The sequence below is a fragment of the Canis lupus genome, chromosome 7 (genome assembly GCF_003254725.2).
Source record: "Canis lupus dingo isolate Sandy chromosome 7, ASM325472v2, whole genome shotgun sequence".
NCBI classification, from domain to species: domain Eukaryota; kingdom Metazoa; phylum Chordata; class Mammalia; order Carnivora; family Canidae; genus Canis; species Canis lupus.
In genome coordinates this window covers 66,360,785-66,375,313 of record NC_064249.1, presented here as the reverse complement: position 1 = coordinate 66,375,313, position 14,529 = coordinate 66,360,785, and the positions used below count along the sequence as shown (strand labels likewise).

The window sequence follows — 14,529 nt, the reverse complement described above, 5'->3', positions numbered from 1 at the left end:
TATTGTGTTAAGGGTACATGCTATCAACATGATTTATGATTGTTGTTGACCTAGATCACCTGGCTGAGGTAGTGTTATCTCCATTCTTTCCCCCACTTTCCATTCTGTGGAAGAAAGTCACTAAGCTCAGCTTATACTTAAGGAATGGGGAATTATGCTCCACCTTCTTGAGGGGAGAGTATCTACATAAATTATTTGAAATTCTGCATGGAAATTAGTCTCTTTCCCCCACCCCATTTATTAATTTATTCAGTCATTTATTTCATTATGCACTCATGGATATCTATTTATTTATTAGATATTTATTTTATATTGATTTCTAATCCAATCCTATTTTGTTCCTCAGATTGTTCCAGTTTTGGATATTGGAAGCACCGTCAGTTGGTTCTTGTCCCCCTTTTATATATTCTCATCATTGTGGCTTTTTTTAAAGCATAAAATAGGACATTTTCTCTTTTCATTGTCATAAGTACCCCTTAAACATTTTTTTAGGAGAAGGAGAGTAGAAAACAAGCTTCTCCTAGAATCCAGTCATTGTTTAATAATTATTACTTTCGACCTCTAGATGTCCTCATATCTTAAGTGGGAAAACCCTGAAAGACTGTAGTACTGAAAACTATTTGTACTTCTTAATTTGAGCAGACTGTGTAGTTCTCTTTTTCCACAAAAATCACCTGAAATCACCTTTTTTTTTCTGTAGAAAATCCTACTTTCTTCAGGTGTTCCCCACACTATGTCTTCTTGACTCTATCTCTGTTAAGCCCAGAACCAAAATTCTGCTTCCCCCGTGGTCTCCCTTTGCTGCAATGTATTAGAAATCTTACCAAAAAAAAAAAAACAAAACATGAATTTTAAGGATTCATCAGCAAGTATGAGGTAGGTGGTGCCAATAGACCATGGCTATGAGGCAGGGACTGTGGAAAGTGCTTCCCTAGGATTCAGCCTGAAAAGTTGGAAAGTGGAACTCAAGGGGATAAAAAAAGGCAAGGAAGAAACAATAGAAGAGTGTTCTACATCAGACCAAGGGAAGGTGAAGTATTATATGATTCAGAGGGATGTTAATCAGTATAAAGGAATGTCATTTTGGAGTCAAGAGACTTGGGTTTTAGTTCCATGTCTTCCGGTTACTGAGGATTTGAACTTACAGTAATATATATTCTCTTGAACTCCTTAGGGTTTTTTTTTTTTAAGATTTAATTTATTTATTCATGAGAGACACACAGAGAGAGGCAGAGACACAGGCAGAGGGAGAAGCAGGCTCCATGCAGGGAGCCCGATGTGGGACTCAATCCCGGGACTCCAGGATCACACCCTAGGCCGAAGGCAGGCGCTAAACCGCTGAACCACCCAGGGATCCCCATCCTCAGGGGTTTAAAACCAAATTCTGTCACTACATGACATGTGATAAAGAATTGATTTTAAGTAGAACGTATTTATTTTAAACCAGTATGTTAACATAATTTTTGATCTTATTCATTCATATGAGAAAAATTATCTACATTTTATTATTAAGTAATTGCTACTTATTTAAAATTAGTTTTGTAAGAAAAAGCATAATTTTATTGATAAATTCAAAAATGAAATAGGATGCTAGGGGAATTGGCACTTAGAAGTAGTAATACAACCTTCCTACAACTTTGACTCACACCGCATTAGCAAGAATAAACTAGATGAAACAATGACTCTGTACTGATTTATAGAATTTGCAAATTATTATGAGCTCATATTTAAATGCTTTCCGGCATCAAAAAAAGGAAGTCAAGGGGCACCTGAGTGGCTCAGTCAGTTAAACATCTGCCTTCAGCTCAGGTCATGATCAAGGGTCCTGGGTTGGAGCTCTCTGCTCGGCAGGCAGTCTGCTTCTCCCTCTGCCCCTTCCCCAACTGATGTTTGCGCTCTCTCTTGCTCTCTCTCTGAAATAAATTTAAAAACCTTTTTTTAGGGCAGCCTGGGTGGCTCAGCGGTTTAGCGCTACTTTTCCCAGGGCATGAACCTGGAGACCCGGGATCGAGTCCCACATCGGGCTCCCGGCATGGAGCCTGCTTCTCCCTCTGCCTGTGTCGATGCTGCTCTCTCTCTCTCTCTCTCAATCTCTGTCTCTCATTAATAAATAAATAAATAAATAATAATAAATAAATAAATAAATAAATCTTTTAAAAAAACCCTTTTTTTAAAAAAAGAAGAAGAAAGTCAAAATCTAATTTTAATACCCACATTTTGGAATTTTTATAATTTAAGATTAAAATGGTATACTAGCTTATTTTTGTAATTTTTGTATTTTCGTTCTATATGATGGAAAGGTTTCAGGCTGCTGCTTGCAGATTTTCTGCTACTGAACATGCTGCAGAATGAGGTAGGCTTTTCCCTCTTAACGTGGAAAGCCAAATTGGATTATAATCACTAAATTTTACCTTGACATTTTTTGGGTGTCCTAGAAACATATTGGTGCATTTTATATAATTTGATAATTTAATGAGTGAAGTTGGGATCGAATCTAACTTTCATACCTAACAAGAGCATCTTTAGACACATTTGTAAAATAACCATGCTCATTAACACAATCAGTGCCCTCTGAGCTTCCCATCATTTTTTTTTATTTATTTATGATAGTCACACACAGAGAGAGAGAGGCAGAGACACAGGCAGAGGGAGAAGCAGGCTCCATGCACCAGGAGCCCAACGTGGGACTCGATCCCTGGTCTCCAGGATCACACCCCGGGCCAAAGGCAGGCGCTAAACCGCTGTGCCACCCGGGGTTCCCTGAGCTTCCCATCATTAACCAAGAGTGTATTACAAGTATAGATTAAGCCTGATAATAAAAACAGTTGTGTGAAATCAAAACCACACACTGATATGGGATTCAAACAAGTGAGTCCTGGAGTTCATTCACCTGGTTTTCACTATCCCTACACACGTACCAGGGAAGGCCCTCAGAACATTCTGTTTTAAAAGTAGGATATTAGAATCACTATTTATTAGTTTTCAGAAATTGGTAATGGTATCTATTTTAGTTTGACCTGTAATTCCAAGTATCACAGAATACCTTTATAAATCCCTAGGAGTTTGATAACTACCTGTTCGGAGATGCTGTATCAGATGATCTTGAGGTTCTATATAGCTCTGATGTTCTAAAAAGCTCATAATAATTTGCAAATTCTATAAATCAGTACAGAGTCATTGTTTCATCTAGTCTATTCTTGCTAATGCGGTGTGAGTCAAAGTTGTAGGAAGGTTGTATTACTACTTCTAAGTGCCAATTCCCCTAGCATCCTGTTTTCCACTAATAGGTAATCATGAACCTCCCATCACTGAGTTTAATTATGCTTTTTGAAGCAAGTGATGATGAAGGTACTATTTCTTATGGGAAATGTGTTTCTAGGTGTAGTGTCTACACTAATAATTCCTTTGATTAAAAAAATTAGTGCTTCTTTCAGGACTTTCAAATGCCTCCTAGAGGGGCAATGGGTGGCTTAGTTGGTTGAGCATCTGCCTTTGGTTCGTGTCACAATCCCAGGATCCTGCGATTGAGCCCCACATTGAGCTCCCCGCTCAGAGGGGAGCCTGCTTCTCCCTCTCCCTCTCCCTCTCTTCTCCCTCTGCCTGCTATTCCACCTGCTTGTGTGCAATCCCTCTCTTAAATAAACAAATAAAATCTTTGAAAAATAAAATAAAAAGAATGCCTCTTAAGATTTAGTATTTTAGAATTTGGTTAAATGTCTTTGTTCACCTTTCATGGTTTTAGATCTGGATTATAATTGTTTTTAGCTTTTCTTTTGCCAAATTAAGTAGTATACTTTTTGGTCTATTTTTATATAGTAAATTTCCCATGTCTTATATCCCTGAACATTACCGAACTCATTACATAACCTTAGATAAGTTCCCTAGGCTTTCTGAGCTTCAATTTCTCCATCTTTGGAAAGAAATTGGTAGTTGTTGAGAGGACTAAATAAGATAAATCTATACAGTGGTTAGCACTGTACCTGGCATATGTTAAGTGCCCCATATATTTTTCTGCCACCAATGTCGTCATCATCATCATCATTTCCCCACTTTCAAGTCTGTGAGTCCTGTCCCTTAAATGGGGTGAGGACAGCAGAATTTTTTTTAGGGGTTTTATGTATCCATAGTTTCCAAAAAATGTTTGTAAACTAAGTAAATAATATGACTCACATGTACAAATGACTGTTTTTCAAATACCTATAGATTATATTGTAAATAATAAATATAGATTCATTCAAAATTGTTTTAAAAAATCACAATAACATCCTGCTATTGTTCTTCTCAATTCACAAAACTAAAAGTTAAATTTGAAAGTTTTTCATGTTAAAAGGGGACCTGTGGGCTTGAAGTGATTGAACCACAATGTTTTATTATTTTAGTCTTTCTTCTGTTGACTTCTTCCAATACCATTATGTCTACTTTTGAGGTTTGATGAGCCAAACCATATAATAGATTTATTTGCACTACAGTTTCACACAATGTTTGGATATTGTTTTCTTATTATTTCTCATATACTAGCTGATCACATCCAATTTGTTTGTTGGCATTTGGTTAACATCCTACTATGAACTGATACGTGAAGATTTAGCATAGTTATTCTCTGCTTTGTATTGGGTGATGATGATGGTCCCCTCAGGTTTGTGTGCGGAGAGTTAGATGTCCATCCTTTATCTTCCACAACTCTCTGAAATAGTATTTATCATACTTTTATTCACCCTCTTTTAGCTGCAAGTGAAACCCAACCCAACCCAACTGAGATTAGCTTTAGGTAGAATAAAGACATTATTTGAAGAATTCCTAAGCAAAGTGTTTCATGATCAAACCATGGAAAAGACAATATACTGAGTTTCAGGGGCCCACATATTGCTAGAACATTCCCCCTGAACCTCCTGTCTGCTGACAGTGCTGACAGATTTCTCTCACAAGGCAAGGAACCAAGCTGCCACAGACCAGACTAAGCCACTTCCTGGCTCCATGTTCAGAATTCCTAGAGAAAAAGCTCTGATTGGCCTAGTTAATGTCAGGTGCCCCTGACTGATCAACTATAGCCAGAAAGGAGGGCTATAACAGTGGCCAGCTTGGATCAGGTGCCAACTCCAGTCAGTCTAGAATATCACAGTTTTCCAGGGAGAATCATGTGATTAGGGTTCGGGGAGGTCTGATTATCTCCCAGAAGATGTGAAATAGGTGCTTTGCAGCAGAATATAGCTCTGTAATACTGTTTTGTGATTATTGGCTCCTTATACATTCTTTCAATAAACTATAATGTGAGCTCTTAGAGAAAGGTATATTTTTCAATGGTAGCTCATGAAGATGACCTCACAGTTCTGAGTTCTAGTTGTAGCCATTCATTTATAAGCCACCAAATTCTGAGGTTCAGTCTCTCCCTATGTAAAATGGAAAGCCTCCCTCTTCTATGACAGTTACCATTTATAGAAGTGAACTTGTACTGAAAATATAAAAATATTGTATTATATGCAATAAAAATCATGTACAGTTTCCAAAGTTTGCTGTGTATATTTTATCATTAGCATACCTGTGGATCAGAAAATATGAAGTCATCAGTGTTGGCTGAATCTGTCAGAAATACCTCCTTTTTGTATCTTTTCAAAATACCTTATTTTGTGTCTGGTTAAAATATATGGACTTTAAATTTAGTCCTTAATGCTGATTCTGACAGGTAAATCCACCCTCCAAATGCATGATAAGAGAGAACTTTTCTAAACATTTCACTGTGTTCTTTCTTTACTGGTTTTTAGGTTTTTGTCAAGCGGGAAAGGATTTGCGTTTGGTATCTCTGTGTATGGAACAAATTGACATCCCAGCAGGATTCCTCCTGGTGGGGGCCAAGTCTCCCAATCTTCCTGAACACATTCTAGTGTGTGCTGTAGACAAGCGATTTCTACCAGATGATCATGGGAAAAATGCACTTTTAGGTGAGTATTCTACATCTATAAAACTCCCTCTAAGATGAAGGAGTTAAGCTATAAGTTTATTTTAAATTACCGTAGAATTTTCTTTAAAAATGATAGAATTATTTGAGAATTCTGTAGTTTAACTCAAGTATGAAACATTTTTTTCTTTTAGTAACTTCTTTAAAATTATCTTTTATTTTCTATTCATTCTCAAAACACCCACCTCAAAGACACTTTTTAAAACCAGGCTTAAAGGATGGCATGAGATTTATCAAATATTAATACTTTGTAAAGCAAAGCAGGATTCATTTTTTATAGAGTCATTTATTTGGACCTGATGTCAAGTCAACTCTCAATTATTCAACTATGAATTACTTTGTAAGTTGTTGGTAGTTTCAAAAAAAAAAAAAAGTTGTTGGTAGTTTCTCCATATCACCCATTATTCCTAACTACACTTGATTGATATGATTCTTACTTTATATTTAGCATGAGTTTAAACAAAATAACTAGGACTAGACATATGATGTAAAATGTGTAACTGTATCTCAGAATTGTTTACTTTCTGTATTACTTTGAGTTTGCCCTTATTTATAACCTAGCTTCCTTACATCATGGGAAATAAAAATAAGATTTATTTTTAAATTAGTTTTAATAATTGAGAAGATAAGATAATTAAAAAGATAAGATGGGGCAGCCCCGGTGGCTTAGCGGTTTACTGCCACCTTCGGCTTGGGGTGTGATCCTGGAGACCCGGGATCGAGTCCCACGTTGAGCTCCCTGCATGGAGCCTGCTTCTCCCTCTGCCTGTGTCTCTGCCTCTCTCTCTCTCTCTCCCTCTCTCTCTCTCTCTCTCTGTCATGAATAAATAAATAAAATCTTTTTTAAAAAAGAAGATAAGATGTCACATAAGGTTTGTTGCTTTCTTTGTTTCTGTGTTTCTCTGGAGTTTTTGTTTCTCAGAATTTCTCTTTCTGTAGGTGCAATCAAATAGATGTTTTTGGTGCAAATAAATAACAAAAATGAAAAAGAGAAAAGAAGGCAAAGAATTCAAGAATTGTTTTTGTTGTGAGCTGTGCTTGTTTAGTTTGATGCATTTTTCCTAGCTATACATACAGTATTATCAGAAAGTTTAGAAATACATATATCAGTATTTAGGGTCAGAAAGTACTGCTTTATAAAGGTTCCTTAAGTTACAATCCAAAGTCTTCTCTTCGTTCATAGGAAAAGAAGTGATAATTTCCATTAGGGTTTCATAAAAAAGATGTTAATTTTCTTTACTTTTAGTGATTTTGAGCAGATGGTTTAACACAGAAACTTAATGGTAATGTTTATACATTGGACTACATTATCAAAGAAGTTTCCAAATCCTCATTTGTCCACTCAGTCATTCAACACTATTTGTTCAAAATGTAGTATGTACCAAAAACCATGCTAGGCTGTGATGTAGGGACACAAAAATGATAAGACACAAAGCTAGTAACCTAGTCGTCTTGTGATATAACAATTTTGGGAAACTTCTTTTTAACATTTTAAAAGCATTATAGCATCAGGGCACTTTGCTGGCTCATTTGGAAAAGCATGTGACTCTTGACCTCAGGATCATGTGTTTGAGCCCCATGTTGGGTGAAGAGATTACTAAAAACAAACAAAAAACAAACATAAAAAAATTAAAGCATTATAGTGTCATCAAATGGAATAGTTGACATGTGGCTCTGATCACAAATAGAAAAATCTCTCATGATGTCTTCTTTTTCAATGATTCTTCATGACTAGAGGAATCCTCCTAGAATATATCACAGAAAGGACACAACAAACATTATCAGAATAATAGATTTCATAATTATATGTTACCAGGAATAGGAGATCAAGGACCATGGGCATTGGGAGTTGGAATTGGGGGATTAAAATGCCAGATTTAGCACTTAGTACTTTCAGAATATGGGCAAGCTACTTATCCTCTTGAGGTCTCAGATTCCTCATCTGTATAAAGAGGCCAGTGATGCCTACCTTGCAAGGTTGTAAAGATCAAATGATGTTTATAAGACACCCATCCAGCATAGTGCCTGGAACAGAATACTTGTTCTTTACATGGTAGTTATTCTACCACTCTGTCGTGTTAATAAATATGACAAAATTCCATTTCGTTACAGAAATGGAATTTTGCTTACTTTCTCTAGCCTTGTGACTGGGCATAATTTTTTACTGACCACTTTCTCTTTTTTTTTAAAGATTGTATTTATTTATTCATGAGAGACACAGAGAGAGAGGCAGAGACACAGGTGGAGGGAGAAGCAGGCTCCATGCAGGGATCCCGATGTGGGACTTGATCCTCGGTCTCCAGGATCACACCCCCACTAAACCACTGAGCCACCCAGGGATCCCCTACTAACCACTTTCTAAATTGAAAGCATAGTACAACAAAATGGTTGAAGTTTTCTCTTGGATAAGTATGTTGTTGAGATTCTATATGTTCAATACTCTGTTGTTTAATAGTTAACATCCATCCAACATTCTTACTGATGATAGATTATTTTAGTATGCATTAAGATATAGTGGGGAAAAAGTATAAGCTTCAAATATACTAGAATCCTGGTGGACTCCAATATCAATTTGCCTAACCTTTTATGTAAATTATGCAGATTCAATCTGCATACCCCCCTGTGGGGGGATTGATTAAAAAATATATTGATCCAGTTGGCAGTGCATTCATGTGTCCCAAATCTACCATACAGTTGGAATAATTGATTGACAGAAAAGCTAGAAAGCTAGTTTAGTTGTACGAAGAATTATTTTTTGTGATGATGGCAACAAGAACTTTGAGCAGACCAAATCTCCCTTGAACAAAGGTTATTACTGAAACCATACAGAGTTTGAAAAAGGAGCTGTAGAATTCTATCTCTTTAATATTATTAATGCTTATCATCAGTGTACCATTTCTGTTCTTTGAAGATTATGCAGTTCTGTTGTGTTGCTTCCTCCTTACCCTCTCTTCCTTTTCACCTCAGAGAATAGGCAAAAGAAAAAAGATAAAACCTCACCTCAGTAATTAGTTAATTCTAATTCTCATACTAATCTTTTATGAATTAGTAATTAAAGGCAATGTCTTTAATTATTTTTGCTAAAGTGTTCTTTTATCATTTTACTGTGTTTGGGTACTACATCTGCCTCACAAATTAGGCATTTTTCTATCAAGGCATGATGATCACACCACAATGTAAGTTACATGGAAGCAGTGGTTTTGTCTGCTTTTGTCATGCTGAAAACCTAGTACTTGAAACACTGCCTAGTGCATGGTAGAGTACAAGTATTTGTTGGATGGATGCATGGATTTGTTGGATAGGTCCATGAATGCATGGAGAGATGGATGGTTAAATGGCTTGGGAACTTGGTGAACTACGCAGTCGTCATTGATAATTTTTTTTTGGCCTGTAGCTCTAAGGTATTGGACAGAAAGCCAAATGCTCTCAAATGCAAACCATCTCTGAACATATTTTAAATAATTTATCAAATTATATTTATGTTTATAATTCTATAAAATAACAGTAATAGACTAATTACATGGACTTACTAGTATTATGTAACTGATCAGAAATTACCACTGTCTCTATTTTTCCAGTTTCACACAATGCCTGCTATATAGGTAGATGCTCAATAAATAATTGCTGAGTAAATAATAATAAATTGGACTGCCATTTCTAAATGCTCGGACTTGATTGTCAGCATTCTGAGATTGGTAGATTATGAAATATTCTGTCTTTAGTCCTGGTGGCCTTTCTCTTTTCTCCTTTTCTATCTTTGTTAATTATGTAACAGATTGTTTTGGAGTTTAAAGAGAATGTATCACTTCATCAGTAGATTTATTTTAAGTTAGTTACGTATATAGAGAGATATTGTATGTATGAGTTGGGAATGCTCTTTCTCATTTACAGATTTTTTTTGTCCTCATTCACTACATAGCAGTATATAGGTTGTGTCCTCAGCAGTCACAACCAGAGGAACTCATACTCTTTCTGTGCAACTTTCCTCTGTGTATTAGGGGGCTCATTTCCAATTTAGCAAAGTATGGCCTCTCATCCTCTTCACCTTCTCCATTTCTTCTTTCTGTGTCCCCTACTATAAGTAGGTCACTAAAAGTTTTATTTTGTCTGATTAATCTGAGTGAGAATTGTTTAGATGTGAGATCTAAAGGAATAATATGCTAGTTTGAGTACAGGGAGGTGAATAAAGAGGAAATGGGACTCTCAGAAAACTCATTTGAGAAAGTACAGCTAGATGTCATAGAACCTGGAAAGTTGGCAGTGCCTTGGGTTTGCCTATCACTGTATACCCTTTCCTATCTGCAGACCAGCTTCAGCTTCCTCTTCATGGTTCTCAATTTATTCTCTCCCACATCTTAGCTGACAGGCAGTTGGATATACTCCCAGCTTGGCTTCCATTTTATAAGACCTTACAAATCCAGGGTCCAGTGCCATTTGACTGGTTCTTTTTGTATTTATTTTAAAATTCTAGGAGACTCTGACTGTCCCACACTGGATCAGATAATAGCACAGTCTAATCAGCAGTAGCCATGATGGCAAGTCCACATGATGGGTAGGGCAGAGAATGAGGGCCAACAGATTCTCTAAGAAGGGAGTGTGGGAGAAAGGAAAAATGGATATGTCTAGGACCAAACTTTTTCATATTTTCATGTCAACTATATGAATTCTATCACATGATACTTTCCACATCCACTCTGTTTCCTTAACCATTATCCTCTTACAGCAGGATTTAAATTACCATCAGTCTTTATAAATAACTTTGCTTTTTAAAATTATTTTTTCCTTGAAATTAGGAAGTTATTGGGTCAAAAAGTTGGAATATTTCTATACCTTTTGTATGTGAAAGTATTTTATCAATTTACTAGTCCACTAGTAACTTTGGTTTTCCTTCTTTTAGGGTTTTCTGGAAACTGTATTGGCTGTGGAGAAAGAGGATTTCGATATTTCACAGAATTTTCCAACCATATTAACTTGAAACTCACCACCCAGCCAAAGAAGCAGAAGCACTTAAAGTACTACCTAGTCAGAAGCTCCCAGGGTGTATTGTCAAAAGGACCTCTTATCTGCTGGAAAGGTAGCGTCAATTTCTGGAGAGAAAGGAAAAGGAAGGAAGGGAATGAGGATGTTACAGTAGTAATAAATGACCTATACAGAGTTCAGAATTCAGATATGATATAGATAAATATCCCAAGTTCAGAAGACTATCCAAAGATGTAAAACTCTCTGACAGGTTATTTGACTAGGTTCTTTCTTTATTTTTCTTTCTTTTTTTTTTTTATTTCTTTCTATTTTCAATAGAGACTCTCAGGTTTAGGAAAAGTACATGTCTCTTTGTATTTGTCTCTTGGGAGGGTAAAGTGCAGACAGACTCTTCCCAGTTCTTCTGTCACTTAGAGAGGACCTCAAAGTGTCATTTTCCTGGTTACATCCTTTTTCAACTTTATTTAGGTTCTTTGGTAATTCCCAAGCATATATAATTTTCTGTTTTCATTAGAACTATACATACTGTAGAACAAATAGTGCTTTCTTCACCATACCTGGGGAAGTGCACTCTTAAGTTGGTGAAGTTTTGGATTTTTTAAGTTACGAAGAACTTAACCAACTTATTTATAGAGCTGAATCCAATTGAAACCTCATCGACCTCTTCGTGTGGTCGATAGGACTTGCCACAAGTTTTGCCACAAGTTTTATTCATTGTTCTAATCCAATGGATAATCTAATCCTTATTTTTTTGAGCAGTTACTCAGATTCTGAGACTTTCCTTAATTATTAAGACAATATAATTGTCTTTAATGCTTCCATTTGTTATCTATGCAAGATTTTGGCCTGACTGTAAGAAATAGTATAATAAATCCAAATTATAAGTATAGATTTTCCTTTAATTCTTCCACTGTAATTACTCTTGGTTGCATTTAAGATGATATATAATTCTTTAGGAAATGCTGCATGTTCCAAGCCAGGTACAATAATCCCGAGTGGCTTTTGAAGCCTTACATTTAAAAAAAATTTTTTTTAAGATTTAATTTATTTTTCTACAAAGATTTTTTTAAAGATTTAGTTATTTGAGAGAGAGAGTGTGTGTGCGAGCAGTGAGAGGAGCAGAGGGAAAGGCAGAGGGAGAGAAACAGACTTCCCACTGAGTGCAGAACCAACTTGGGGCTCAGTCCTTCAACCCTGAGATCAAAACATGAGCTGAAATCAAGAGTTGAATGCTTAATCAGCTGATCCACCCTGGTGCCCCTAAAAGGTATTATTTTTAAGTAATCTCTACACTCAATGTTGGACTTGAACACACAACGCTGAGAATAAGAGTCACATGCTAGGGGCACCTGGGTGGCTCAGTCAGTTAAGCTTCTACCTTCGGCTCAAGTCATGATCCTAGAGTCCTGGGATAGAGCCCCGTGTCCAACTCCCTACTCAGCAGGGAGTCTACTCCCTCTCCCTCTGCCATCTTTCCCACCCTGCTTGTGTTCGCTGGCTCGATCTCTTTGTCAAATAAATAAATAATCTTAAAAAAAAAAAAAAGAGTTACATGCTCTACCATTTGAGCCAGCCAGGCATCTGAAGCCTCACATTTATAGCAGTTGCTATTCTAGAATTAGAAATGGGTATGTGTATATTATCTATCTATATATAGATATGTAGACATATAATATCAATTGCATATAATCAATATGCAATATCATGCATGTAATACACATAAATGTAGAGATATCCTTTAGGCTAAAGTACAGTAGCTCTTCAAGGAAGGTTCTAGCAATGAAGGTTATAGAAAACTGCTTCCAGCCCTTGCATATATTTGATAAACTTGGAACCTCTCTAAAGAATCCTCTATAATTAACCTGGTCATTTGCAGCCATTTATATTTCTTTTTCACCTGCTGCCTTTAAAGACTAATATAGTATAGCATGTAGTACAATTCATTTGGAAGGTACAACCCCACAGGGTGTCATACTAATTGCTCTCTACCTGACTCAATTCAAAATATTATTAAAGTATTACAGTAAAGCTCCATTAATATTGGTTTACCTAAAATGAAGCTTTGTGTTGCATGATCAGAAGTCACCTTGAATATTTATATATATGTGTGTGTGTGTGTGTGTGTGTGTGTATGTATATATATTTCCTTTAATAAAAACTAAGAATTTGAGCATTTTAAAAATTTCTCTTCTACCTATATATTTTCCTTTGCTTCAGTTTTTGGACATAAAGTTGAGGTGAGAGTGTTAAAGACAGCTTACCTCGATTCTGATAGGGGGTTAACTAGCATTTGAAAGCTTATTGATGTTTTTTGGTTTATTTTTGTTTGTTTGTTTGTTTGTTTTTTAAGATTTTATTTATTTATTCATGAGAGATGCAGAGAGAGAGAGAGAGAGAGGCAGAGACATAGGCAGAGGGAGAAGCAGGCTCCTCGCAGGGAACCCAATGCAGGACTCAATCCTGGACCCTGGGATCAGGCCCTGAGCCGAAGGCAGATGCTCAACCGCTGAGCCACCCAGGTGTCCTGAAAGCTTATTGGTTTTTTTATAAATTACGGGTATTTTAGCCTCAATCTTCTCCATAAAACTACCATGGTTCTATTGGTTATGAGCAATTTTCCCCTGGTAACTAATCTGTGAAGAACAAAAGTCTGATCTTTTTTTTCTTCTAAATGTGACATCTGGCCTTAGGAAGATGAAGTGAATTCACTATCTTGAACATTCTGTTGGACTCAGAATTCCAGGAGAGGGAACCTCTGAGAAGGAATGTGGTTACCACTTACGGAGCAGCAGTTTATTTTACAGATTTTATGAACTGTGTTCCCATCACCTGTTTTAACAGAATATTGGTCCCCTCCCAAAATATGATTCTTACTCCTTCCTAGAATGTAGAAGCCGACAATCCTCTGCTACTTGCCACTCTATGAAACCAAACTCTTCAGGATCATCCACTGTGACACCAGAAAATGGCACAACTAATGGATATAAATCAGGATTCATTCAGACAGGTATGGAATAATTTCTTTCAGAATTTCAAGCAGCAGATGTATATGTAGTGATACATCTAAAACTTACTATTGACTGGTTTGAATAGAAATCTTTTAAAACAGAGGTATTACCAGAGTTACTATTAGAGTAAGAAATTAGCCCAAGCATAGGACCTGTCTCTAGAAGACTCTGACAATGGGCAATGGTAGAAATCCAGACATGAGCAAAGTCTGTGTCACGGCTATCAGGTGGTGTATATTGGAAACATAACTCGTGAAGGCTGGAGTTCTAGGGTAAGGCTCTATACGAAGTCCACAGAACATTACAGAGAGTATTGCACCAGCTAGATAGTAAGCAAGATCCCAAGATAGGACTAAGGATCATGATGGAAGAATCCAGGCTCAAGTTTCTAGTGGTTCAAGATAGAGATTTGGTTACCAATAACCAGATAAAATTTTAGTGCCTGAAACTAGGTTACAGTATCAGAGCAGGATCAGCAGAATGGCCCCTCTGATACTGAGCAGATAAGCTGCTACTCTAAGACTTCTAAAAATTCCTCCAATATAGAGGACTGCACTGGCCCAAGCCCTGAGGACAGGATAAGGCTCC

General features: G+C 36.6%; 1 protein-coding gene across 6 annotated transcripts in view; it reads left to right on the top strand.

Annotated features, from left to right (window-relative positions):
* GREB1L (GREB1 like retinoic acid receptor coactivator) overlaps positions 1-14,529 on the top strand; it is a 269,533-nt gene that overhangs the window by 137,409 nt on the left and 117,595 nt on the right. For all 6 annotated transcript variants that reach the window (XM_049112844.1, XM_049112843.1, XM_049112842.1 and 3 more), the window contains 3 exons: positions 5,760-5,936; positions 10,851-11,027; positions 13,818-13,940. In XM_049112844.1, the coding sequence (XP_048968801.1) occupies positions 5,760-5,936; positions 10,851-11,027; positions 13,818-13,940 (477 nt within the window). The remainder of the gene's footprint in view (positions 1-5,759; positions 5,937-10,850; positions 11,028-13,817; positions 13,941-14,529) is intronic.